The following is a 24,544-nucleotide window of genomic DNA, read 5'->3' as shown; positions in this document are numbered from 1 at the left end:
AGTTGGCCTGAGGCGGCGGCGGAGCGCGTCTCTCGTGCCGCCCGGGGAGGGGGCGCGTTGGGTGCTCCCCGGCCCACCCCGCGCGCTCCCCGACCCAGGCTCGGCCGTCTAGGGCAGCTCCAGCGGCAGCTGGCAGCGGCGGCCACAACACACAGACCCCTCCGCCCGGCTTTCCTCGGGCGCTTCCCAGCGCACGCCCCCCACCGAGAATGTCTGCCCACCCCACCCAGCTCTCTCCGGTTCCTGCTCCTTTTCTTCCCCCTCCCCGTCCGTCAGCTCCAAAACGCAAATCCTGGGGTGGGGTGGGGCGGGGCGGGGCGGGGTGGGGTGAGCAGCTGGAGGGAAGGGTGGGCACGCACGGAAGAATCTTCCAGGGAGGCCGGGATAGAAATACCCCAAATGAAATAAACCTCCCTCCCTGCCGCCAAGGTTTTATGGGCGGCGGCGCAGCCCCCGCAACCCGCGGCAGCATCACTACTGTCTTCCTCCCAGCTCCTATTGTTCGCACTTTGCCAGGGTCAGGAACCTCGCCCAAAGAAAGGAGACTGGGGCGAGGTGTTTCGGGCGGCTACCTGCCATTCTTCTCTCGCACCACGCAACATGGGGCTCGCGGTGCGTGTGAAGGCACACACGCGCACACACGCGCGCGCGCACACACCAGGCAACCCCGATCACGCCCTCCTCGCCCTCCGCCCCTCCGCACTTCCTCCTGTCAAAACGCGGCGCTCGATCCTCCCATCCCTCCTTGCTCCGGGCCGAGAGCAGGCTTTGCAACTAACCAGATATTTGGCAAATGAAAAACTAACGTCATACCGACGGGGGTGCAACAACGGCCACACAGCCCTGAGATTCTGCCCATTTCGCCCCATTTTTCAAACCGTTATTCGGCCGGGGCCGGGGGGAAAGGCGCAAAGGCGGCGAGCCCCACTTTATTAGACCCGGGGAAATAACGATCGGGGGCGGCTGCCCCGGCCTTATTGTTCACTCTTCGCGGAACCGGGGCTGACAAGCCGCTTCCCCACAGAACCCGAGCCTGTGCGGCTGCACCACCGGACCGCGGCCTCCCCCGCTCCGCCGCCCGCCACCCGCCTTCGGGGATGGAGCGCTGCCCATCACCGGCGCGGCCGCAGCGTCCCGGGAGCGGGCTGCTCCGCTCCCAGCGCAGCGGGCACACAAAGTGGGAAGGGCGGGCGCGCTGGAGGGGCGCCCGGCACTCGCTACGCGGGGAGGCTGCCCCGGTCCAGGCAGCCCGGGAGGGTTCGGGTGGGCAGCAAGGGCGACGCGCTCCTTCCTCAGCTCAACGAAAATGACCACCCTTAGCATTCCATGTAAAACCACCCCAAATAACAGCGTTCCTCGGGGAGAGGAGTGGGGGGAGGGTTCAATTAGCAAATCAAATTGCGAATATTAATTTTGAAAATGTACCTGCAGTTCCCAGGAAAAACAAAGTCCAGATGAGATCCTTAGTTTGCAGCATTGTAATCTGCTGGCCGGGAGGGATGTTCTTGCCGCGGTAAATTCTCTGCCCCCCCCCCCGTGCAGCGAGTGTGGACAGCGGCAGAGCAACAGACCTAGGGGCAGACAATTGCCAGGCTGAGTATGATTATTTTTGCAGAATTGTTTCCTGCCAGCCGCCACCGAGCTGCGTTCACGCGCTGATCGGAGAATGAGTGACAGTCCCAGCCTCAGCACATTCGCAACTCGGAGATCCTTGCGCTGGCCCGGGTTCGCTTTGATGGAACTGGGGATGGGAGCTGGGGGCGGGGGTGAGAACCTCACTGTGTCCTTCCACCACGCCGGCCACAAATAGTGCCGAACATCAAGGAGGTAAGAGAGACAGGGGAGGCAGCTGCGGCCGCCTGCAAAACCCGGCGTGGAACTGCCGGAGGAGTCGGGCTCTTTCACAGGCAGTCTTCCAGGCAGAACTGGGATTTCTTCTTTTCACACTTCTCACCTATGCCTCCGCGGTCCTTGCTGCCATCCAGCCTTCCTTAATCAGGAAGGTTGGATACTTTAATAACTAGTAAATAATAAAAGTAAAATCTTGGGTTTGTGTAGGGTTTCAAAGTTGTCGAATCCTTCATTTAGATCCTAAGATCCTTGAATTATAAGGATAGCCTAGGATTTAGTTGTTTTAAGTGCAGGAAATTAGAAATTTGGAGGAGGGGGATTGCTGTTATGGGGTTTTGTTTGTTAATTTTTTTGTTTGTTTGTTTTATACTGGCTATGAAGTTTGCTCTCCCACAGAGAGGCAGCAGATCTCAGGGGAAGGAGGTGGGAAGCAACTTAAGTTAGAAGGAAAACGCAGATGTTTAGAAGGGATTTTCAGAAATAACTACAGGAAAATATTTTCTTGTTTATAAATGCTGGAATCTGTGGTCTCTTTTTAAAGATAACCAAGATTTTTTATGTAGGTTTTACGGTATAGGCACAATATTAAATAATATTTTCTTACAAGGGCATACAACCTCAATTTTTAAAGATTTTAATATAGAATATCACTGAGGTACCAACGCAAAGAGTTTCAATGAATCTTCCAGCTGTTATTTTAAACAGAAGAGGGTGGGGGAGCAAGGTGAAAATAAACATGTTTCAGCACCTGAGCAAGGTTTGAGTGTTTACAGAACAAAAGGTGAGGCAGAAAAAGGAGCTCACGGTGTCCTAGATGCTGGACTAGCCTACTAGCCTAGCACAGTGAAACCCTCCCAGAGGAAGGCTGCCTGTCTATGTTCAAAGCACCAGTGCACCAACATCACCATGCACTCCATTTGTCTTTAAAGGTCAGACTCTCCACTGCTGTATCACTCTTTAAAAACCCATTCTCTGCTGGCTAACCAGCCAGCCTCTGTTACTGGAGAGGCTGGCACCCCTCCCCCTCCCCTCCTGTATACTAAACCCAGGTGGGCCAAACCAACAGGCTGAAATACAGGGGCCCCTGAAAAGTACTTCCTCCCCCAAATCTATCTTTCACAACATTTATTTTTGTAATATTTCCCTCATACCAACTATAAATAATTTTAAAATACAGAGAAGTAGAAAGAATCCCACAGATTCCAGAGATACCCACAGATTTTCTAAGTCTTCTCTATATGCATATGATTTTTATCATTGACATAGTATAGCAGTGCCTAACGTCTCATTATAAGCATTTTACCAGTTTGTTAAAAAGTCCTTTGAAATCCTTTATAGCTATGTAGTATTTCTTCATATTGATGGCTCTTCAATGGTTTCTCCACTGTTGGATATTTAGATTGTTTCCAGAGTTTAATAATATCAGTAATGTTTTTTGAACATCTTTTAATAAGTATTTATTGAACAACCACTGTATTTAGTCCTGTGCTGGGTACAGTGAATTATATAGTTGTTGGTGGTGTTTTTAATGGTTGCTGTATTTAGCATATTTGGCTTCAGACATGCCAACATGTAAAATTACCACATTGGCCTTGTAAATGTAAGTGGATAAATATATTAGACTCTTTCTTAAGGAAGAGGTTTTGATAGCAGGGAAAGATGGAGAGAACAGGCTTGAGGGGAAAGGGAAGAAAGTGAAGGTTGGGATACCCAAGATAAAATTTTTCTATTTCTAATTTTACCAAGAGTGAGAGACACAACCTTCTCTGCAAACCTCCCTCCCTATAGTGCCTATCCATAGAATTAAAAGATTCCTTACTATTTTCCTCCCCAAATGTCCCTATTTTTAGTTTTTTAATGTAGGCAGGTGTGGAAGTCCTATCTTACTTCAGCATGACTGAACCCCCCCCAGCCCCTCCCTTCCCTGTGGGGCTGCTGCTCTCTGTTGTGATGATTCATTCTAGACTTCTGGCCCCCAGGCATTCCAGTCCACACTCCATGTATCTCTCCTGTGTTCTTTCAACAGGATCCATCACTTGTGTCCAATTCGTCAGCTCTCCACTTGTCAGTGCCCACATCTGTGAGCTCTGGGTGTCAATCCTTTCCTGGACCTCACTTTGAAATGAGGCAAAACTGTGTCCCTCCCCAGACCTCTCTCCCCAGAGGGAGTCCCAGGCTGTCAGGCCCACATTAATGAGCATCTAGCGAGTGAATAGCCAGGGGACTGAAGCAGAGGAAGGAGATACTCAGGACTGTTTTAGAGATTGGAGCTTCCCTAATAAAGCAGAGAATGGGCTATAAAATCAGCCACAGCAAGAAGACCAGCCAGGAAGCTATGACAGTGCTCTCTGGATGGGCTGGCAGGTCCTGATCCTAGGCAGTGGCCCTGGGGAAGGAAGCCAACAGGAGCACAGATTTGAGAAATATTTCCAAGACAAAAAACAGCAGAACTTTGGAACTTTCTGAAGATGGGGGTCTGAGGCAGGGGAAGAAATCAGAATTGCTTTCATTCATTCAACAAATACTTATTCAGTATCAACTAGGTGCCCGGCACTGCTCTAGACACTCAAGACATAGCAGTAGACAAAAGAGTATCTTTGCCTTCATGGACTTCTGTTCTTATGGGGAAGATAGAAATTAATCTACAAATATCTAGTATGTAGATGGTAATATGTGCAAAGGAGAGCAATAAAGAGGGGTACAGGGGTAGGGAGTTCTGTGGGGACTAGCATTTTGTACAGGGGAGCCAGGGGAAACATCTCTGATTCAGGGATAGCTGGCCAAGATCTCAAGAAAGTAATGACTCCAAAGCTTCCAGTGTGGGCAGTTAAGTAGCTGCTGGTAACCTTGACAGGGAGTGGAAGAGGAAGGGCAGACTTAGACAAGGTAATAAGCAAAGGAGCAATGGTGTCAGCTCTGAACATACTAATTCTGAGACGTTTGAGGGATATCCAAGTGGAGATGTACAGAAGACGAACAGTCAGATGGAGAGGAGCCTAGAGAACATTAATATTTAAGCTGTGGGCAGACGGAACTGCCAAAGAAATAGTGAAAACACAGAGAGATAGAGAATTGGAACATTATAATGTCACCAAATCGAAAGGAGAAGAAAGTTTTGAAGTGCTCATATAAGAAGACTTAAAAGTTTTCTGGATTTGACCATTGGGAAGTCATGAGTGGTCTCTGAGAGAGCAGCATTCATGGGGAAGGGGAGACATCAGTGTCCCAGGAACGGAAGACTGGCCAGGAAGGAGCAGCGGGGGATGTGGACCACTCCTTAGAGGAGCCATGTGATAATGGAGGAATGTGGTAAGGATAGTAACAGGAAGACAAGCTTGAGGGAGAAGGAACCTTGAAAGGAGGTTTTCTTCTCTTCTCTTTAATATGAGGATTTAATTATTAGGTTATAAAGTAAATTAATTTGCCGCTAACTCCTGCTCACCATCACCACCACGTTATGGTCTAACTTAGACTACTTGAAAAAATGAACTTGGTCTAGAGTCAAGTGCCCTCACAAGTGTTTTTCCTCATTTAAGGCTTCTTTCCTGTTGGTGTTGAAAAGGAGAACCAAGGCAAGACCTCAGAGCCCACAGAAATCCGAGGAACTCAGTTTAAACATTTGACATGAGCAAAATGCATTCTGGGAAACTCAGCAGCCTAAGCCCAAAGCCAAAGACAGTGACCTGGGGCTAGGAGAGGCTGGGGAAACAGAGGCATGCCCAAAGAGGTGAGTGTGATCTAGGAAAGAGAGGACCACAGAGCTAAGGAGTGAGTCTCTAGGGAGCCCTCAGAGCTCCCTCCTAGCTTCTCATATTCCTAATCTGGTTGACATGAGAAGTGACTTCTAACTTCTATGGTGTGATGGGGCTGAGGCCACTGACATGCTTCCCTCCTTGCTCAAGGCTGGCTCAGGCCCTGGTTAAGGACTAGTGCACACTCATCCGTTGATCCAGCTGAATGATGCTGGGGACTCCAAAAGCCGAGGGATGAGAAAGGTCGACACAGAAACCACTACTTCTTTGTGAGGGTTGTGCGCTGCACAACTTCAAGGGGTGCCTTTCAAGTCCCACTCATCATATATTTAACCAGATGTTGTTAGGACAATTTTTGTGTCAGGTGCAAGTAAATAATCTCAGGGAAGGGGTGATGTTTCTTTTTTTCTTTCTTTCCTCCTTCTTTTCTTTCTCTTTCTTTCTTTCTTCCTTCCTTCCTCCCTCCCTTCTTTCCTTCGTTCCTTCTTTCCTTCTTTTTTTTTAAATTTTGCAGACACTTTATTAGAGAGTGCTTTCAACCCTGTATACGAAGGGAAGAAAACAGTTTGGAAAGAGGGAGAAGCTGAGCCATACCGCAGGCACAACAAGGTGTCAGTCAGCCCCTGGGAGCTGTGAAACCAGCTGTAGTGTCCTGGCATGGAACAGTCATCAGACTTAGGCTGAACCTGACCTTGGGAGAGGCAGCTCTCTGCAGCCAAGGGCAATTCCTCAAGGCTAACAGCTGAGAGCATCCTCCCAAGTAGAGAAGCATGTCGTCCCCCAGTCCTGAAAGTGGCATCTGTGCAGCTTAGCACAGCATCCACACACAATTTTAGCTGTAAATCAAAATATAATTGGGGGGAAAGTTAAATATTTTTTCTTTTCTTTTTTTATTTTGGGAAAATATATGTAACATAAAATTTACCATTTTAACCATTTTAAGTCTACACTTCTGTAGCATTACATTCACATTGTAGTACAGCCATCACCATTATCCATCTCCAGAACTTTTTCACCTTCTCCAACTGAAACTCTGTACCCATTAAACAATAAATCCCCATTTCCATTCTTCCCCTAGCCCCTAGTAACAACCATTCTACTTTCTGTCTCTTTGAACCTGAATAGTTACACATACAAGAACAATCATATGTTTGTCCTTTTGTTCCTGTCTTATTTCACTTAGCATAATGTTTTCAAGATTCACATAAGTGGTAACATGTGTCAAATTTTCCATTCTATGTATATACCACATTTTGTTCATCCATTCATTCATCAGCTGACGCTTGGGTTGCTTCCACCTTTTGACTGTTATGAATAAAGCTGCTATGAACATGGATGTGTAAATATCTGTTCAAGTCCCTGCTTTCACTTCTTTGTACCTAGAAGTGGAATTGCTGAATCATGTGGTTTAATTTTTTGAGGAATTGCCATACATTTTCCACAGCTGCTGTATCATTTTGCATTCCTACCGGCAATGCACGTGGGTTCCAATTTCTCCACAACTTTGCTAACACTTTTCTTTCCTTTTCTCCTTTCCTTCCTTTTATCTTCCTTCCTCCCTTCCTCCCTCTCTCCCTTCCTTTTTCTTTCTTTCTTTCTTCCTTCTTTTCTTCTTTTCTTTCTTTCTTTCTTTCTCTTTCTTTCTTTCTTTCTTTCTTTCTTTTTTATAGTAGTCATCCTAGTGATTGTGAAATGGTATCTCATTATGATTTTATTTGCATTTCCCTAAGGTCTAGGGATACTGAGTATCTTTTCATGTGCTCATTGCTCATTTGTATATCTTCTTTGAAGAAATATCTGTTCAAGTCCTTTGCCCATATTTTAACTGGGTTATTTGTTTTATGCTATTGTTGAATTATAGGAGTTCTTTATATATTCTGAATATGAATCTCTTATTAGTTATACGATTTACAAATATTTTCTCCCATCCCATGGGTTAACTTTTCACTCTGTTGATAGTGTCCTTTGATACATAAGTTTTTAATTTTGATGAAGGCCAACATGTCTATGTTTCCTTTTGTCTTCTGTGCTTTTGGTATCATATTCAAGAATCATTGCCAAATCCAAAGTCTTGAAGTTTTCCCCCTATATTTTCTTCTAGTTTTATGGTTTTAGCTCTTACATTTAAGTCTTAGATCCATTTTGAGTTAATTTTTGTACATGGGTAAGGTAAGGGTCCCGTGTTATTTATTTATTAGTTTTCCCAGCATTATTTGTTAAAAAATATTTCCCCGTTGAATGGTCTTGGCATCCTGGTCAAAAATCCTTTGACCATATATGCAACGATTTTTCTATGGACTCTCTATTTTATTCCATTGGTCTATAGTCTGTCTTTATGACAATATCACACTGTTTTGATTACCACAGCTTTGTAGTAAGTTTTTAAATCAGAAAGTGTAAGACCTCCAACTTTGTTCTTCTTTTTCAAGATTATTTTGTTTATTTGGAATCCCTTGAGAGTCCACATGAATCTGAAGATAATTCTTCTTTTCAAAAAAGGTCATTGGGATTTTGGTAGAGATCGAGGGGTACTGTTTTCAAATCTGTCCAAAGTTGTTACCTGGTCTAGTATCTGGAGCCATGCTGACATCTTGGGGATGGATGTGTGTTAGACATTGCACTCTAGAGCTATGGGAAACTGAGTCACAGTGAACTAGCACAAATTGCCGACTTGGGTGATCTATTCTTTCCAATATAGATATGGAGAGATGAAGCAGGATCAAATCACAAGAATCAGATCATGAAATTGCACAGCCAGTTTAGAGAGGTGACAGTGTGCTAATAAAGGAAAGATGGGTTTAAATGGTTTCTTGGCTTTACTGAACTCAAACCTCAGAGACTCAAACCTGTTTTATCTTTGAAAACAACCCCTCTGAAACAGGTGATTTAACAGTCTGGAGAAAGGAGCCAGGATCTCCATGTCAAGATCTTCTAAATCACAAAGTGTGACTGAGCTAAAGTTAAAGACAGGATCATTTCCTTTCTCCTTCTTACACATCCTCCTACACACCCCAGCAGAAATGAAGTACAGTGAGGTGAGTCCTCAGGTCCTGGAGCTTGACAATCTAAGTTCAAGTCCTAGCTTCTCCACCTGTAGGCTCTGTGGATTTGGGCACAGTATTTCCCGCCTATAAACCTTCTTTTTTTCTTGGTCATAACATCTGCCTTTCAGATGTCTTATGAACATTAGTTAAAATAACATACATAGAGGACTTAGTGCAGGCCTGACACTCTTTCATTCAACAGATATGTACTGAACCCCTGTCACATGCAAGGCACTGTGTTAGTTGTGGCAATAAAAAGAAGTCAACAGAACACATGTGTTTACAGGCTTGTCAAGAAGACAAATAACTAAACAAAGAGACCAAAAAATTATAAACTATAATTAGAGTCATGAAAGATATAAACAGCATTGTTTGACAAAGAATGACAGTAGAGATATATTTTAGATCAAGGAGGGAGGTGACAGGTAAGTTGCAACCTAAAGAATGAAAAATACCCAGCCATGTTTCCAAGTAGAGGAGCATTCCAGGAATGTGCAGAGATCCCAAGGTCAGAAAAATCTAAATGGTTCTAGAAACTAAGAGAATGTGAGTCCGAGATGGAAAGAGCAAGAGGGTTAAAGGACAAAAGATAGGCACCATGTGAGCCAACTTGAAGGCTAAAGTAAGGAGCTTGTATTGTAGTCAAAGTTCAAAGAAAGCCCCTGGAGGACTTGCAGCAGCAGAGTGACAGGAGTTGTTTTCCATGTTTTAATAACCATTCTGGCTGCTGTGTGGGAAATGGCTTATAAGGAGACAGGTGTGGGTATGGGGAGGCCAGTTATTATAGAAACCACCACAGAAATGCAGGGAAGAGATGATGGAGGCTGGGGAGGAGGTGGCAGGAGATGAAGAGGAGCAGAGATAAAATGGATCAAACTTGCTGATGGATATGAGGAGAGAGAAGATGCAGAACATGCTGGGAGAATTTGTTTGGAGAGGAGGGGGGATCAAGGGTTAGATTTTGGACAAGTTACGTCTACCTGGGAGACATCCACATGGAAATGTCACGTTGGTGGTCAGACATGAGTATGGAAGTCAGAAGAGAGAGATCTTAGCAGGAAATATAAATTTTGGAGTCATCAGCATTAGCGGCATCTAAACCCACGGGAAAGGATGAGGTCACTTAGCCAAAAATGAGGAGAAAGAAGAGAGGAAGGCTTAGGCCCTGATCTAGAGAAACACCAATTTTATGAGTTCAGATGAAGAAAACAGAACAAGCGAGAAGACTGAGATGAGGTGTCGTGAGGTCAGAGGTCAACCAGGAGAGAGCAGCATCTCAGGACCAGGGGAAGAGAGACTTGTAAAAAGGAAGGATGTGCCATGTGATGAATGCCGCTGAGAGGCCAGGTGAAATGAGGACAGAGAGGAGTATCCACCAGATTTGGGAATATGATGGTCATTAGTAACCTTGGCAAGAACAAATTCACACCCTCTGGGTTGAAAGTGAGTGCCTAATAATGTTAGCTATAATAACAATAATAGGCTCCCTACTCATTCCTTCTTTGAGCTTCTGTGATAATAGAAAGACATCTGGGGACTGATCAGGGCACAGAAGTGCAGCACTCAATGATTAATCACACATACAAGTTGGTCTTATTTTAAGGTGTAAACTCAGACACCAATGTCCTTCCTGAATAATTGCCATAGTAGTTGTAGACAACTAATGCTCTAAAAGATTTGGTTGCATCAATACTTGGGGTAAGAGGGGAAAATATATCCCTTTCTCCTCCAACTATCTTTACTTCCCCTGCTCAGTGTCCTCCCTCCTGTTCCTCTGTGTCTTCTGTGGTTATACTGCTTCCCTTGGTCACACCCTAAAATACCAACAGGTATTAACCTCAGCACCAAGGAAAAGAGCCTAGTGGGCAGAGCCAACACTAAATTTAGGTCCCTCCAGGCTCATCTGTATCTTTGGAGCCAGAGAGGGTCCCATCCATGGAGCCAGTACCCACTTGTGGCACCTCCTCTCCTAAGAGCAAGCACCTTGGGGAGTGAAAGAGAAAATGAGGAAGCAAGATGGCAACCATTCGTAATGAAAGGCAAAGGCATTCATCCCATTCCCACTATTACCACCACTGCCGCTTCTTTGCAAGAAGAACCAAACTGCTTTCCTCCTTTACACAGCCACTGCATTACATCTCTCTTGAGAATCCTCTGGAACCATCCTATAAAAACACAGCGCCAAAGAGGATGGTGTTGCTGGTTCTACACTAGTGACAAAATCCCAAAGAACTCTGAATTTGAAGTCAATATGGGTCTAAATGCCACCCACCCCCACCCCATGCACACCTCCCAAACACTGGCAGCCATTTCTACCCTTGTCCCTCTACCCCTTGGGTGCAGATGGTTCCACAGAGCCCGAGAGCTCCCAGGAGCTCCCAGGAGATACAGCACTCATTCTAGTCACTGTCTCCAAAAGAGAAATTCCAGCAAGAACTGTGGAGTGGGCAGGCATGTTCCAGAATGGGAGGCTCCCCCCGACCACCATCTGTCCTTGCATCAGCAAAGGAGCAATCAAAAAGGAAGACTCCACTCAGTGACTCTCTGAGCAGGGGACGAATGTGACCTGGACCTCTGGTCCGAGCTACCCTTCTCTGATCCCCCACCCCTGCTGCCCCACCATAAATGTCACTCTAAATTTTATTGAAGGAATGGGATGAGTAAACAAACCAAGAAACAGCTCATACAACTCAATATGAAAAAAAAAAAAATCAAAAAATGGACAGAAGACCTCAGTAAACATTTTTTTCCCAAAGAAGACATACAGATGGCTAACAGACTATCAACATCGCTAATTATTAGAGAAATGCAAATCAAAACAACCATGAGATATCACCTCACACCTGTCAGAATGGATATCATTGAAAAGTCTACAGATAACAAATGTGGAGAGGATGTGGAAAAAGGGAACCCTCCTACACTGTTGGTGGGAATGTAAATTGGTGCAGCCACTATGGAAAATAGTATGGAGGTTCCTCAAAAAACTAAATATAGAACTACCATATGATCCAGCAATTCCACTCTTGGGTATATATCTGGAAAAAATGAAATCAATAATTTGAAAAGATACATGTACCCCAATGTTCATAGCAGTGCTGTTCACAGTAGCCAAGATATGAAGCAAACTGTGTCCATCAACAGATGAATGGATAAAGAAGTTGTGGTATATATATGCAATGGAATATTACTCAGCCATAAAAAAGAATGAAATAATGCCATTTGCAGCAACATGGATGGACCTAGAGAATATTATGCTTAGTGAAATAAGTTAGAGAAAGACAAACACTGTATGATATCACTAAAAGTGGAGATTAGGAGATGCTACACATGAGTATATATGCAAAACAGAAACAGAATCACAGATATAGAAAACAAACGTGGTTATCAGAGGGGAGAGGGAAATGGGAGTCAAATTAAAGATACGGGATTAAGAGAGACAAACTACTATGTATAAAATAGATAAGCAACAAGGATATATTGTACAGCACAAGGAAATATAGCCATTTTCTTGTGATAACTTGTAATGGAGTATAATCTATAAAAGTACTGAGTCACTATGCTATACACCTGAAATAAATATAATATTGTAAATCAACTATACTTCAATTAAAAACTCCGGCATAAAACAAAGCAGCTAAAAATAAATAAAATAAATATTAACCAACTATACTCCAATATAAAATAAAAATTAAAATAAATAAACAAACAAACCAAGAAAGAGCTTGAGGCTCACTACATCCTGGGACTTTGGCCGGGGTCGCTTCCCAGCTCCCATGGCTGCAGTTCAGGCCTCCTCATATCTCACAGTGATATAACCACAGCCTCATGACTGTGCCTCCACTCTCCCCCTTCAAATCCACCTCCCCCAACCTCCGGAGCCATCTTCCTAAAAAGAATATTTGTAAAAAGGTGAAAGAGTCACTTCCCCACAGAAAAGCCTTAAAGGCCCCCCATTTCCCTCAGATGAAGTCCAAGCCCCATCAAGGCCCTCCCAGTCTTACCTCCCGCCTCTTCTGGTGCCCCCTTGCGGCCCTGAGTAACCATCCCACCTGGGCTCCTGCTGGCTGCCTGGCTGACTTCTGCTCATCCTCTAAGACTTGCTTCTGAGGTCCTCTCTTCCCTGACCTTCCAATCTCTTGCTCTTCGTGCCTTTCCCCTGGGCTAGGTGCTCTTCCCAGATGCCTCCAGAATCCCTTGGCCCACCTCCTCATTGCATTTAATTATCTAATTACCTATTTCTGAATCCATCTCCCCCACTACCCCTGGACATCCTTTAGGACAGGGAATTTCATTCTAATTTCTATATCACTAGTACCTAGTTTGTTGCCTGGCACTTGAAGCTTGTTGTGGAATTACTGAATTAATGTCATCAATAACTTTTTCCTGCCCCACTTGTCCTGAATATGGTGAAAGCTACCTTTCCATCATGTAGGAGTTGCTCAGAGAACAAAGTATACAGTGGAGACAATTGTAGGTCTAACTAAGTAAAGTCAATTTTTATTTTAAAACATCTTACAAAGAATCCTTGACCTTAATATCTCAGGCTAGCCTCAGAGGCCAATCTTTCTTGGTTTGGATCCTTCTATCCTTGATTAATTGAGAAGATTCTATTTTCTCCTCAGTTCCATCCTGCTTTTGTCCATGAAGCTCAGGCACCCTGGCATCAAGCACATTTCTGCAGTATCTTCCCCTGGCATCTCAGTTCCTCCTCTGGACTCAGAGCAGCAGCCCCCAGATGTCTGCAGAAGAAGCCAGCCTGGTCCCTGGCTCCAAGGCTCGTAACCACCTCCTCCTTCCCCGGTGGCTTTCCCTTCCTCCTTTCGAGGGCTGGTTCCTGTCTGCCTTTGCTAATGCTGCCTATTTATAAAATGGGGTGACAAAATTCCATATTCCTGATTTTCCATCTTTCTGTTTGCTAGATAATTTCAGGTTGCTTTCCCCCCTGTGATTTCTAAACAAGAGAATGAGGAAGTTACTGCCCTTACTAAAAATGCTTTGTGTCGTGTGCTGTATCCCTGGGTCATAGCACAGACTCTGGTTTATCAGGTTGCAACAGTTTTACCTACTTTGTCCACTAAAGTACTGAGAACACAAACAGTTTCTATGTGCAATTAACCTTACAATAGCAAGAGGGAATTTGGAGCCATAAACAAGGGCTTCCCAACTTCTCAGCATCTTGACCTGCCTTCCATTCCCGCCCCCATCACCTGCCACTTGTGTGCATTCCTGTTTGTTAATGTCCCCCTCAAATGTGATGCTCAGAGCAGAGAAGAGGACCGGATGAAGAAGAGGTCGGTGGGGCCATTGCCACCTTCACTTGGGATGCTGCACGTTGTCCCTCTCAAGTCCAGGATCACCCGGGCCAGCAACTGGCTGAGCCAGAGCTAAAATCCCAGCACCATGTCCTCTCCTCCTCATCCAAACTGTCTTCTTGTCTGACTATGCCTTGGAAAACCTGCTGTAAGGAAATGAGCAGGAAAAAAAGAACATTCATGTTGCAAAAGGGTTGCTAAAGGATCTTTTAAATAAGTCTCTCTCTAAGTGCATGTAAATGTTTCTGTGTGTTCATTTATTTATTCAAGCACCTTCCGGATTCCAGGGCTTATTCTGGACACAATCAGGTGATAAATAAGACACTAGCTCTCTCCTCACAGGTAAAGGAAGAAAAAGGAAGGCCAAGGAACAAACATTGCTATATACATTCTTTGGGACAACCACTTTGCTCGTGTACATTTATTTAATCCTCACGTGACTCTCTGAGGGGGTGGGAGAAGTCCCATAATCTGTCCAAGGACCTGAGCCCAGGCCTGTCCAGCCCCATATCAGTCAGGATAAGCTAGGTTCTGCAGCAATGACAGCTAACCCCCAAGTCTCAGTGGCTTAAAAATAACAAATGTTATGTCATGTGAGTTAAGGATTCTCTTCTGTATTGTCCTCACCAGGGGACCTCATCTGAAGGGGGTGTCATATCCAGGCTTCCATGATTGGGGAAGCAAGAAAAAAAAGAAAGAATGGTGTGGCAAATCACATGTAAGCTCCTAAACTTTCCCCCTGGAAGTGGCCACATCACTTACACTTTCATTTCCTTGAACAAAAGGAGTCATGCAGACCTTCTTATCTTCAGGGGGGCAGAGAGGTGAAAATCTATTGTGCCTAAAAGGAGAATCAGAAATACTTAATGAACATACTAATAACTGCCACAAGCTCCAAAGCCTAAGTTCTGTTCCACTACACTGTACTTGAAACTAGCTGGAAAGATTAACTGCTTTCAAAGGGGCTAGGGGCAGGGAAGCATAAGTCTAGAGAGTTAGAAGCCACTACCAAAGGAAGATCAAAATCAGGAATGAAGATAAGTTGTCTTTGAAATACACACGAACATTAATGAAGAATGGGATCCTTTTGACACAATTCAGATACACCTACCAAATTTACAAGCACCTATAGAATACACGCAAGAAATGAGGCCCTGCTATCATGAGATCTTTTAGGATTTTAATAACTAGGACTTGGTTCAAAGTCCTTTTATATAATATCCAATTTCTGGCTAAAATTTATATTATGACAAGATATCTGAATATAAGGAAAGAGCCTGCCACCTCCCCTTAGTCCTGTGGATGAGAGCACTGGGAACTGGAGTTGATCTCTATTTATTTCTGAAATAATATCCTAGAAATTACCTGTAAATTTTAAAGTGATAAATATGCATAAGAAAGCCAAGCTTTGGAGGACTGCAGAGCCCTCCACACAGGTAGAGATAAACCATCAGCAGATCTGTACAATTATGGAAATCCTTATAAGAGACTAGGAGTCAAGATAGAACCTCACCCTTTCCAAGACATAAATGTGGACTCATAGGTGGTCTAAATGAGATCATTATCCATTGCATCACATATTGTTTGTCTAATAGTATCATGCTTAGTCACTGAGGATTTAATTACTTAAATTCAGATTCCAAATATCACAGAAGAGTCCTCCTAGGCCATCCTCATTTTAAACACACACACACACACACACACCACACCGCACACATCTTTCTGCTCTTCTTCGCATTAAGGAGAAAATTCTGCATTCTGAAATTGCTTGTGAGTTTAAATCCCATGATTGCAAAATGATGCAAGTACATGGCAATATGGCTTCCACCTGGGGAAACATGGCTAAACCACTTCCATCAACGGACTTGAACTGACTGGACTGTCTTCCAGTGCTAGCTTCTCTGAGATGCTCCAGGATAAAAGGGACTTGTTTGGCTTTTAAAGTAATGTCATCTGTTCAGTTGCTTATCCTTGGTATAGGTTGTCTGGCTGGTGATGAATGCATTTCTGAGCTACCATGTACTGTAGTTGTTTGACATGTGCTCTCCTAGGCATGTATTTTAATATTGTTTTACACCTCAGAGAATTAAAAGATAAGCATATTAATATAAATATACATATATGTTCTGTATTCCAAACACAAACACTACAGATCTTTCAATCTTTAATTATTTTTTTAATCTTCTAAAAGAATCACTGTGTTTAGACCTGGGGACTGCTGTTATCCTCCATGCATGAGAAAAACCAGAGTAAATGCAACCACGTGCAAAATGAACTTGACATTCAAAGAATACTAAGTGAGCACTTGGTATGTGCCCGGTGCTGAGCTGGGTGCGGCACATTCTATCAACAACTGTTTAGACTCATTCAAACTTGTTTTATCCTGGTTAAAGATGTTTGTTTGTTGTGTTAGTGATTTATTAAAAATTCATTAACTTAAAATCAGAAAGACACCTCCAAATCAGACTCTGTTTTTATTCATATAAGTGTCCAATATAATAAATGAGCTATGGGTTTATTAAGAGTATGCTAAGGAAGAAAGCAAGTTGATTACCTTTATTCATTTTTTAAATGAGAGACCATGTCTCTACTAATTTTCCTAATAGGATTCTTCTTTTCACTGTCACTTGCCTTCCCAAGAATGGAACTGAGGCGTTGCCTGGGGCACCAAGCCTAAACTCTGCTTTCTGGACTTCAAGTCTCAGCCTCACTTACTAACTTAACTTCTCACTGTTTTCTGACATGAATTTTCTATTAAGGTCAAATTGTTCCCCTCTGCTTCCCCTACACATGGCCTGCTAACTCATTTAGCCACTCACAAAACATTTATGGAAGGCTTGCTTTACATGCCAGGCTCCATGACAGGGCCTGGAGATGAAAAGGAGGTGGGTTTTATTTGTAAGGAGCTCAAGTCGAGGTGTGAGATGGGGAGACAGACCCACAATCAAATAATCACAAATCATGCACAGTGGACTTGGGGGCCATGAGGAAGGGATAATTTTGTGTGTGTACGGGAAAGGGTGCATTGGAGGAGAGGTCAAGGACAGTTTCACAGAGGGGAGGCTGGTGGAGCTGACCATTGGACATTTGCCAAGTGAGCAAGGGGGAAAGGGTATTTTGGGCAGAGGGAACATTCTGTTCAAAGGAATGCAGTATTAGTCCATGTTGCTCCTCATGCAATCTCTTCCCTCTTGTCTATGCTGCTAAACTCAGATTCATCCTCATCCCTAGACTAGCAGCATGCATTCTTAAGACTGGGAGGAAGCCTAGAGATCATGCAGCCCAAGTCACTTGTTTCACAGAGATGGAATTTGAGGTGTAAAGTGTTACGTTGTGAATCATGCTTTGACCCTCAGTCCACTGTCACCAAATGTGTCCCACATATATTTATTGAGCACCAACTGTGTATCAGACAGCTTGTCAACAAAGACAAGTTGAACTTGGGTTTTGCCCCTGCAAGAATTTATTTCTCATTAGCAATACACCGCCTGGAGGTTAAGAACACTTTGGTGTCAGACGGACCGGAGTTTGAAGCCTGACCCTGTGACATTCCTGTTGGTGACCTTGCATGAGTTACTCATCCTCACTGAAACTAAGTTTCCTCTTATAAGAATGAAGATAACACTAGAATACTATTCATAGGTTTGCTATGAGAATTCAGTGCGATAACATTTGTAGAGCATGAAGCACTTAACAAATCTTAGCTATTAGTTATATAGTCTTAAGACAACATTGGAAAATAAGGGATGGTACAGAGTACGTACTCAATTTAAAAAGAGCTATATGATTAATGAATTACAGTTTCAATTTCAAGGTCTGTACCTGATCAAAAATTAGTATATAGTTCCTTGAGAATCTAGATGCCACAAAGCTTTGTGTCAGTCCAAATTAAAATGGAGATTTTTCCCCCCTAAGGTCCAGTAACCTCTTGCAATATAATGAAACCTAATTACTCCATTAGTATCATGCCATCTTTAAAACTGGTAGGTCTGAACAGCATTCTGAAAATCAGCTGTTCGATAGGAGAAGAGCTGCTTCCTCATTTTATGGGTCACACCCCTTTAGCCATTATACTCTGCTTCAAGCCATTTGGGCTCCACAGGGAACTGTGAGACCATCTCCTGCTCTCTGAAACATTGTCAGGAAAAACAGAGTGTCATTCTGGAAGGAAGAACAAGAATGAAAGAGGGAAGACACAAAGAGACCGACTGTGATTCCACATAAGATGGAAGTTTAGAACAGTGAAAGACCTTCATAAATGGAATGGACTGCCTTCCAAGTAGTGGGGGGGGGGGTCTCATGTCTGCAGGGGTTCCAGAAGATATAAGATCATTTGGCATCACTTTGTAGGAGAGACCCTGGAAATGGCTGGGAAGGAGAATCAGCAGTGTTTACATCCCTTCCAATAAGTTTCTATTAAGCCATTCAAGCAAATGTTTATTGATCATCTGTTACACATCATCTCCATTTAAAGTGCTAGGTAGACAGCAGTAAACAAAACAATGTCCCTGTCCTCATGGAGGTTACATTCTAGGGAAATGCTATGAATCCCTCAGTGAGGTAACAAGCAGTGAGGTATCAGGGCAACTGAGCTGATTCTCTCTTTTTGGTGTGGAGATCTGAGTTGCCAGGTCACGAGAGGATGAATCTTCATCAATACATACCACTTCTGCCTATGAAAATTAGGCAAGAGAAATAACTCAGTATGCCATATATGGAATAAATAATGCACAACTTTTTTTATTATTGTCTTTTTTGATTATTGGCAGAACTTTATTAAAAAGATACAGAGATGTTTTCTTTTTTAAAAATTTTTAGTGGAGTATAGTTGATTTACAATGTTGTGTCAGTTTCAGGTATACAGCAAAGTGAATCAGTCATACATATACATATATCCACTCTTTTTAAGATTCTTTTCCCATATAGGCCATTACAGAGTATTGAGTAGAGTTCCCTGTGCTATACAGTAGGTCCTTATTAGTTATCTATTTTATATACAGTAGTGTGTATATGTCAATCCCAATCTTTCAATTTATCCCTCCTCCCCCTTACCCCCTGGTAACCGTAAGTTTGTTTTCTACATCTGTAGCTCTGTTTCTGTTTTATAGATAAGTTCATTTGTACCCTTTTTTTAGGTTCCACATATAAGCGATATAGATTGTCTTACTGAGTGAAGTAAGTCAGACAGAGAATAATGCACAACTCTAAATGCTGGGACTAACTAACTACAGTGGTAAATGCTCGAATCATCAAAATCCTCCAAGATAAATTTACAGGCCATGACTTACACATTTGCCTGGTTTTTATTTTATGGGCTGCACAGTCTAACCCCAACCTTTGACTCTGTAACCACCCCTGGTTTGAGTTTGGGTTTGAACAGCTGCCCAGGCCATCAGTGCTTCAGTGTGTTTGAGCAATAACTCATGCAGAGACGTTTAAGAGCTCACACGTCCTCAATAGACTAAAAGCAAGAGAAATAAGATTCCATAGCAACAACATGTCACTCTAAATCATCATTGCTGTTTCATGAACAAAGTGAGAATTGCAATAGAAAATACAGCAGGGAGTGAGACCAGTTCAGCAGATATGATCAGCTATTTTCTGGGAATTAGATCACTTTGGTTAGAGAGACCACAATATGCTCATTTTTATGAATCCTAAAGCTAGAAAAATTTGCCATTATTTGTTACTTTGTCTTTCACTGAAAAAAGGGGTTTTATTTCCCTCCCTTGTTATTTGCATGCAGATATCAGTACTGATGAAGACAGCCAGTGTGAATTTGGAGCAAGAGGACTTGAATGCTGCAACTGAAAACCTTTGCTGATTTGATTAAGGTTTTGCTTATTATGATAAATATTCCAGCAGCCAAAAAGTAGCTGGTAAACATTTGAGGGACTGAGCTGGGACTTACCTCATTGTGGGATTTGCTAATCATCCAGTTTTGTTTAAAAAAAAAAAAAGAAAATGTACCCAAAGTGAGCTCTCACATATGTGAAAGCTTGGAGTAAGCTACATTGGCTCGGTAAGGGCTCTGACCACAAAGACTGCTCGGAGCACATATAATCTTAGGCAGAAACAACTTCCCAACACAAACAGCAAATGGAAGCCTCTTGGAAATTGCTTGATAAACTGTTAAAATAATAACTGCTTATCTTAGAGTTGGCTCAAGATTGCAGTGTTGGAAATGATACAGCCAAAGATCAGAGCAAGCATTTCCTGCAGTGTAGCTGAAAACGAATGTAGTTTTGTTTCAGTCATTTGTAGAGGAAGGACGGGGGAGTGGTAATCTGTTCTTATGTATAAAAAGGAGGAGGGTTCATGTGTGCTCATATATTCCAGAACTATAAAGATGAAGACTGATTTAAAATTCAGACAGCTTCTCTCTTTCTTCCCTGTTTTGACAATAGACAGCTGTGTCCTTAAATGTGTTCCTCTCAGGGAAGTTTTGTTCTAGAGATGCCTGTGTGCTCCAAAATAATAAACATGCATTGTTTCCGCTAACGGTTTCACCATAGTTGGCTCCAAGATGGCTGGACTGTCCTACAGGTAGCTTTTAAGCCTACAAGCAAACCTGTGTAAAAACTCCCTCTCAGTTTTATTCCCTAAGTCTCTTCACAATTCTCTGAGGACTCCCCCATCTATGGTGGGCCCCTCTTGTAAAAAGTTACCAGGGTAATAGGCATACATATGCTGCTATTATCTTTTAACCAATTCTATTTGACTTGCTATCTTTTTTTTTTTTTTTTTTAATCTGTTATAGTTTTTTTTTTTTTTTTTTTTTTAAGTTACATTTAGTTGCCTTGGAAATATATTTATTTATTTTATTTTATTTTTGACTGTGTTGGGTCTTCGGTTCGTGCGAGGGCTTTCTCCAGTTGCGGCAAGCGGGGGCCACTCCTCATCGCGGTGCGGGGACCGCTCTTCATCGCGGTGCGCGGGCCTCTCACCATCGCGGCCCCTCCCGTTGCGGGGCACAGGCTCCAGACGCGCAGGCTCAGTAGTTGTGGCTCACGGGCCCAGCCGCTCCGCGGCATGTGGGATCCTCCCAGACCAGGGCTCGAACCCGTGTCCCCTGCATTAGCAGGCAGACTCTCAACCACTGCGCCACCAGGGAAGCCCTTGACTTGCTATCTTGATGGCATTGTTGGGTAGATTATTTTGCCATCTTACAAGGGGATTGAATTGAGTATTTATACTTGTGGATACAAAAATTGATATTTAAAATATTATTTATTATCTTTATACCATGGAGGAAAGAGTGCAACTAATCATCTTTATACACCGTATGTATTGTCTCATTTAATTTTCACAATAACACTGTGGGGTATGCTTTACCTACATTGCCTGTATTTTACTGGTTAAAAAACAAACAAGCCTGATGTTCAGAGAAATAACTTGGCTTCTGGTTTATTCTCCACACAGCAAAGTAGTCTTTAAAAACATAAATTGGAATGCTTTCACCCAAGATGCAACAACAGTGACTAGATTTACCCTCCAATCTAAAACAGTTGAAAACTGGACAAAATATATAAAACAATTATTTTTTTTAAGACATTGGGCATCAGGCAACTAAGGACAGTGATCCCTGAGAAATAAGAAACAAAAGAGATGGTCCCCACAATGCTCCAGTTTACTACCTTCCTGCTTTCTACGTGCTTACTGCTTACTGTCAAGGAGCAGGGACTCCCTGACTTGAGGATCCAGAACTGGAAGCCCAGGGAGGACAAGGGAGCTCAGAACAAATTATGGAAGAAGAGAAAGCATATGGCAGACCAGTCTGCTGATCTGTAGAGGGTCCCATTAAGTTTTCAGCCAAGTACTAATCAGTTCATGTGTGTGAGGAAAAGAACCACGAAAGGATTATAGGGAACAATCACTGGAGGTCACACAGGAGTAGGAATAGTTTATTTCCCAGCCAGCCAGAGTGGAAAACTGTGTGATTAATGGGGCACTGAGTAGGCATTGAGCCTAACTCAAAAGAATTTTGCCTCCAAAACGGAGCATAATTAGTCCTAGACAAAATGCTACTCTGGCCTCACTTCACAAAACTTAAGAGCAAGAAATGAAAGGATCAAGATGTTTCCAAGTAACTTTTTTGTGTCTCAGAGCAAAGTTAGGAATAGCCATAGGAATACAAAAATATCCAGCACCCAACAAAATGAAATTCACAACGTCTATTATCTAATCAAAAATTAATAAGCATGCAAAAAAGGCAAGAAAATATGAACTAATAATGAAGAAAAAAGTCAATAAATTAAACTGACCCAGAAATAACACAGATGATAGAACTCACAAACAAGACCATTAAAACAGTTGTTATAATTACATTCCATATGTTCAAGAAGTTAGAAGAAAGATTGAACATTTAACTAGACATGGAAGATATATACAAAGGCCCAAAGCGGAGGGGGCACCTTCAAGATGACAGAGGAGTAAGACATGGAGATCACCTTCCTCCCCACAAGCACATCAGAACTACATACAGGGACTTCCCTGGTGGTCCAGTTGTTAAGACTTCACCTTCCAGTGTAGGGGGTACAGGTTCGATCCCTGGTCGGGGACCTAAGATCCCACATGTCTTGGGGCCAAAAAAAACCTACTTCTACATGTGGAACAACTCCTACAGAACACCAGCTGAACACTGGCAGAAGACCTCAGACTTCCCAAAAGGCAAGAAACTCCCCACGTACCTGGGTAGGGCAAAAGAAAAAACAGAAACAAAAGAATAGGGACAGGACCTGCACCTTGGATAGGGAGCTGTGAAGGAGGAAAAGTTTCCACACACTAGGAAGACCGTTCACTGGTGGAGACAGGGGGTGACATGGGGTAAGCTTCAGAGCCATGGAGGAGAGCGCAGCAACAGTGGTGCAGAGAGCAAAGCAGAGAGATTCCCGCACAGAGGATTGGTGCCGACCAGCGCTCACCAGCCTGAGATGCTTGTCTGCTCAGCCGCCGGGACAGGTGGGGGCAGGGAGCTGAGGCTCCGGCTTCGGAGGTCAGATCCCAGGGAGAGGACTGGGTTTGGCTGCATGAACACAGCCTGAAGTGGCTAGTTCGCCATGGCTAGCCGGGAGGGAGTGCGGGAAAAACTCTGGAACTGCTTAAGAGGCAAGAGACCATTGTTTCAGGGTGTGCGAGGAGAGGGGATTCACAGCACCACCTAAACGAGCTCCAGAGACAGGCGTGAGCGGCTGCTATCAGCGCAGACTCCAGAGACAGGCATGAGACACTAAGGCTGCTGCTGCCACCACCAAGAAGCCTGTGTGCAAGCACAGGTCACTGTCCACACCTCCCCTCCCGGGAGCCTGTGCAGCCTGCCACTGCCAGGGTCCTGTGATCCAGGGACAATTTCCCCGGGAGGACACACGGCGCGCCTCAGGCTGGTGCAATGTCACGCTGGCCTCTGCCGCCACAGGCTCGCCCCACATCTGTACCCCTCCCTCCCCCCGGCCTGAGTGAGCCAGAGCCCCCGAATCAGCTGCTCCTTTAACCCCGTCCTGTCTGGGGGGGGGAACAGATGCCCTCAGGTGACCTACATGCAGAGGCAGGGCCAAATCTAAAACTGAACCCCAGGAGCTGTGCGAACAAAGAAGAGAAAGGGAAATCTCTCCCAGCAGCCTCAGGAGCAGCAGATTAAATCTCCACAATCAACTTAATGTACCCTGCATCTCTGGAATTCCTGAATAGACAATGAAGAATCCCAAAATTGAGGTGGTGGACTTTGGAAGCAACTGTAGACTTGGGGTTTGCTTTCTGCATTGAATTTGTTTCTGGTTTTATGTTTATCTTAGTTTAGTATTTAGAGCTTATTATCATTGGTATATCTGCATATTGATTTGGTTGCTCTCTTCCTTTTTTTTAATATATATATATATTTTTTTTTTTCTTTTTTTCCTTTTTCTCTGTTGGTGAGTGTGTATGTGTATGATTCTTTGTATGATTTTGTCTGTATAGCTTTGCTTTTGCCATTTGTCCTAGGGTTCTGACTGTCCATATTTTGTTTTATGTTTTTTTTTTTTAGTATAGTTTTTACTTGTTATCATTGGAGGATTTGTTTTTTGGTTTGGTTGCACTCTTCTTTTTTACTCTCTTGTTTCTTTATTACTTCTTAATTTTTTTATTGTTAATAGTTTTTTTCTATTTTAATCATTTTATTTTATTTTATTTTATTTTATTTTATTTCTTTTTCTTTCTTTCTTTCCTTTTTTTTCCTCCCTTTTCTTCTGAGCCATGTGGCTGATAGGGTCTTAGTGCTCGGGCCAGGTGTCAGGCCTGTGCCTCTGAGGGGGGAGAGCCGAGTGCAGGACATTGGTCCACCAGAGACCTCCCGGCCCCATGTAATATCACACAGCGAAAGCTCTCCCAGAGATCTCCATCTCAATGCTAAGACCCAGTTCCACTTAACGACCAGCAAGCTACAGTGCTGGACACCCTATGCCAAACAACTAGCAAGACAGGAACACAAACCCACCTGTTAGCAAATAGGCTGCCTAAAATCATAATAAGGCCACAGACACCCCAAAACACACCACTGGACGTGGTCCTGCCCACCAGAAAGACAAGATCCAGCTTCATCCACCAGAAT

The 24,544-nt window shown here is 43.5% G+C and overlaps 1 protein-coding gene across 16 annotated transcripts in view; it reads right to left on the bottom strand.

The window, feature by feature from the left end:
* LOC132370449 (neural cell adhesion molecule 1) overlaps positions 1-1,786 on the bottom strand; it is a 309,440-nt gene extending 307,654 nt beyond the window's left edge. For all 16 annotated transcript variants that reach the window (XM_059930462.1, XM_059930463.1, XM_059930466.1 and 13 more), the window contains exon 1: positions 1,426-1,786. In XM_059930462.1, coding sequence (XP_059786445.1) covers positions 1,426-1,477 — 52 coding nt within the window. In that variant the 5' untranslated portion in view covers positions 1,478-1,786. The remainder of the gene's footprint in view (positions 1-1,425) is intronic.
* Positions 1,787-24,544: the final 22,758 nt, after the last annotated feature.

Source organism: Balaenoptera ricei, chromosome 8, assembly GCF_028023285.1.
Source record: "Balaenoptera ricei isolate mBalRic1 chromosome 8, mBalRic1.hap2, whole genome shotgun sequence".
NCBI classification, from domain to species: Eukaryota; Metazoa; Chordata; class Mammalia; order Artiodactyla; family Balaenopteridae; genus Balaenoptera; species Balaenoptera ricei.
The sequence above is the reverse complement of the archived record's forward strand: the minus strand, read 5'-3'. Positions and strand labels throughout refer to the sequence as shown.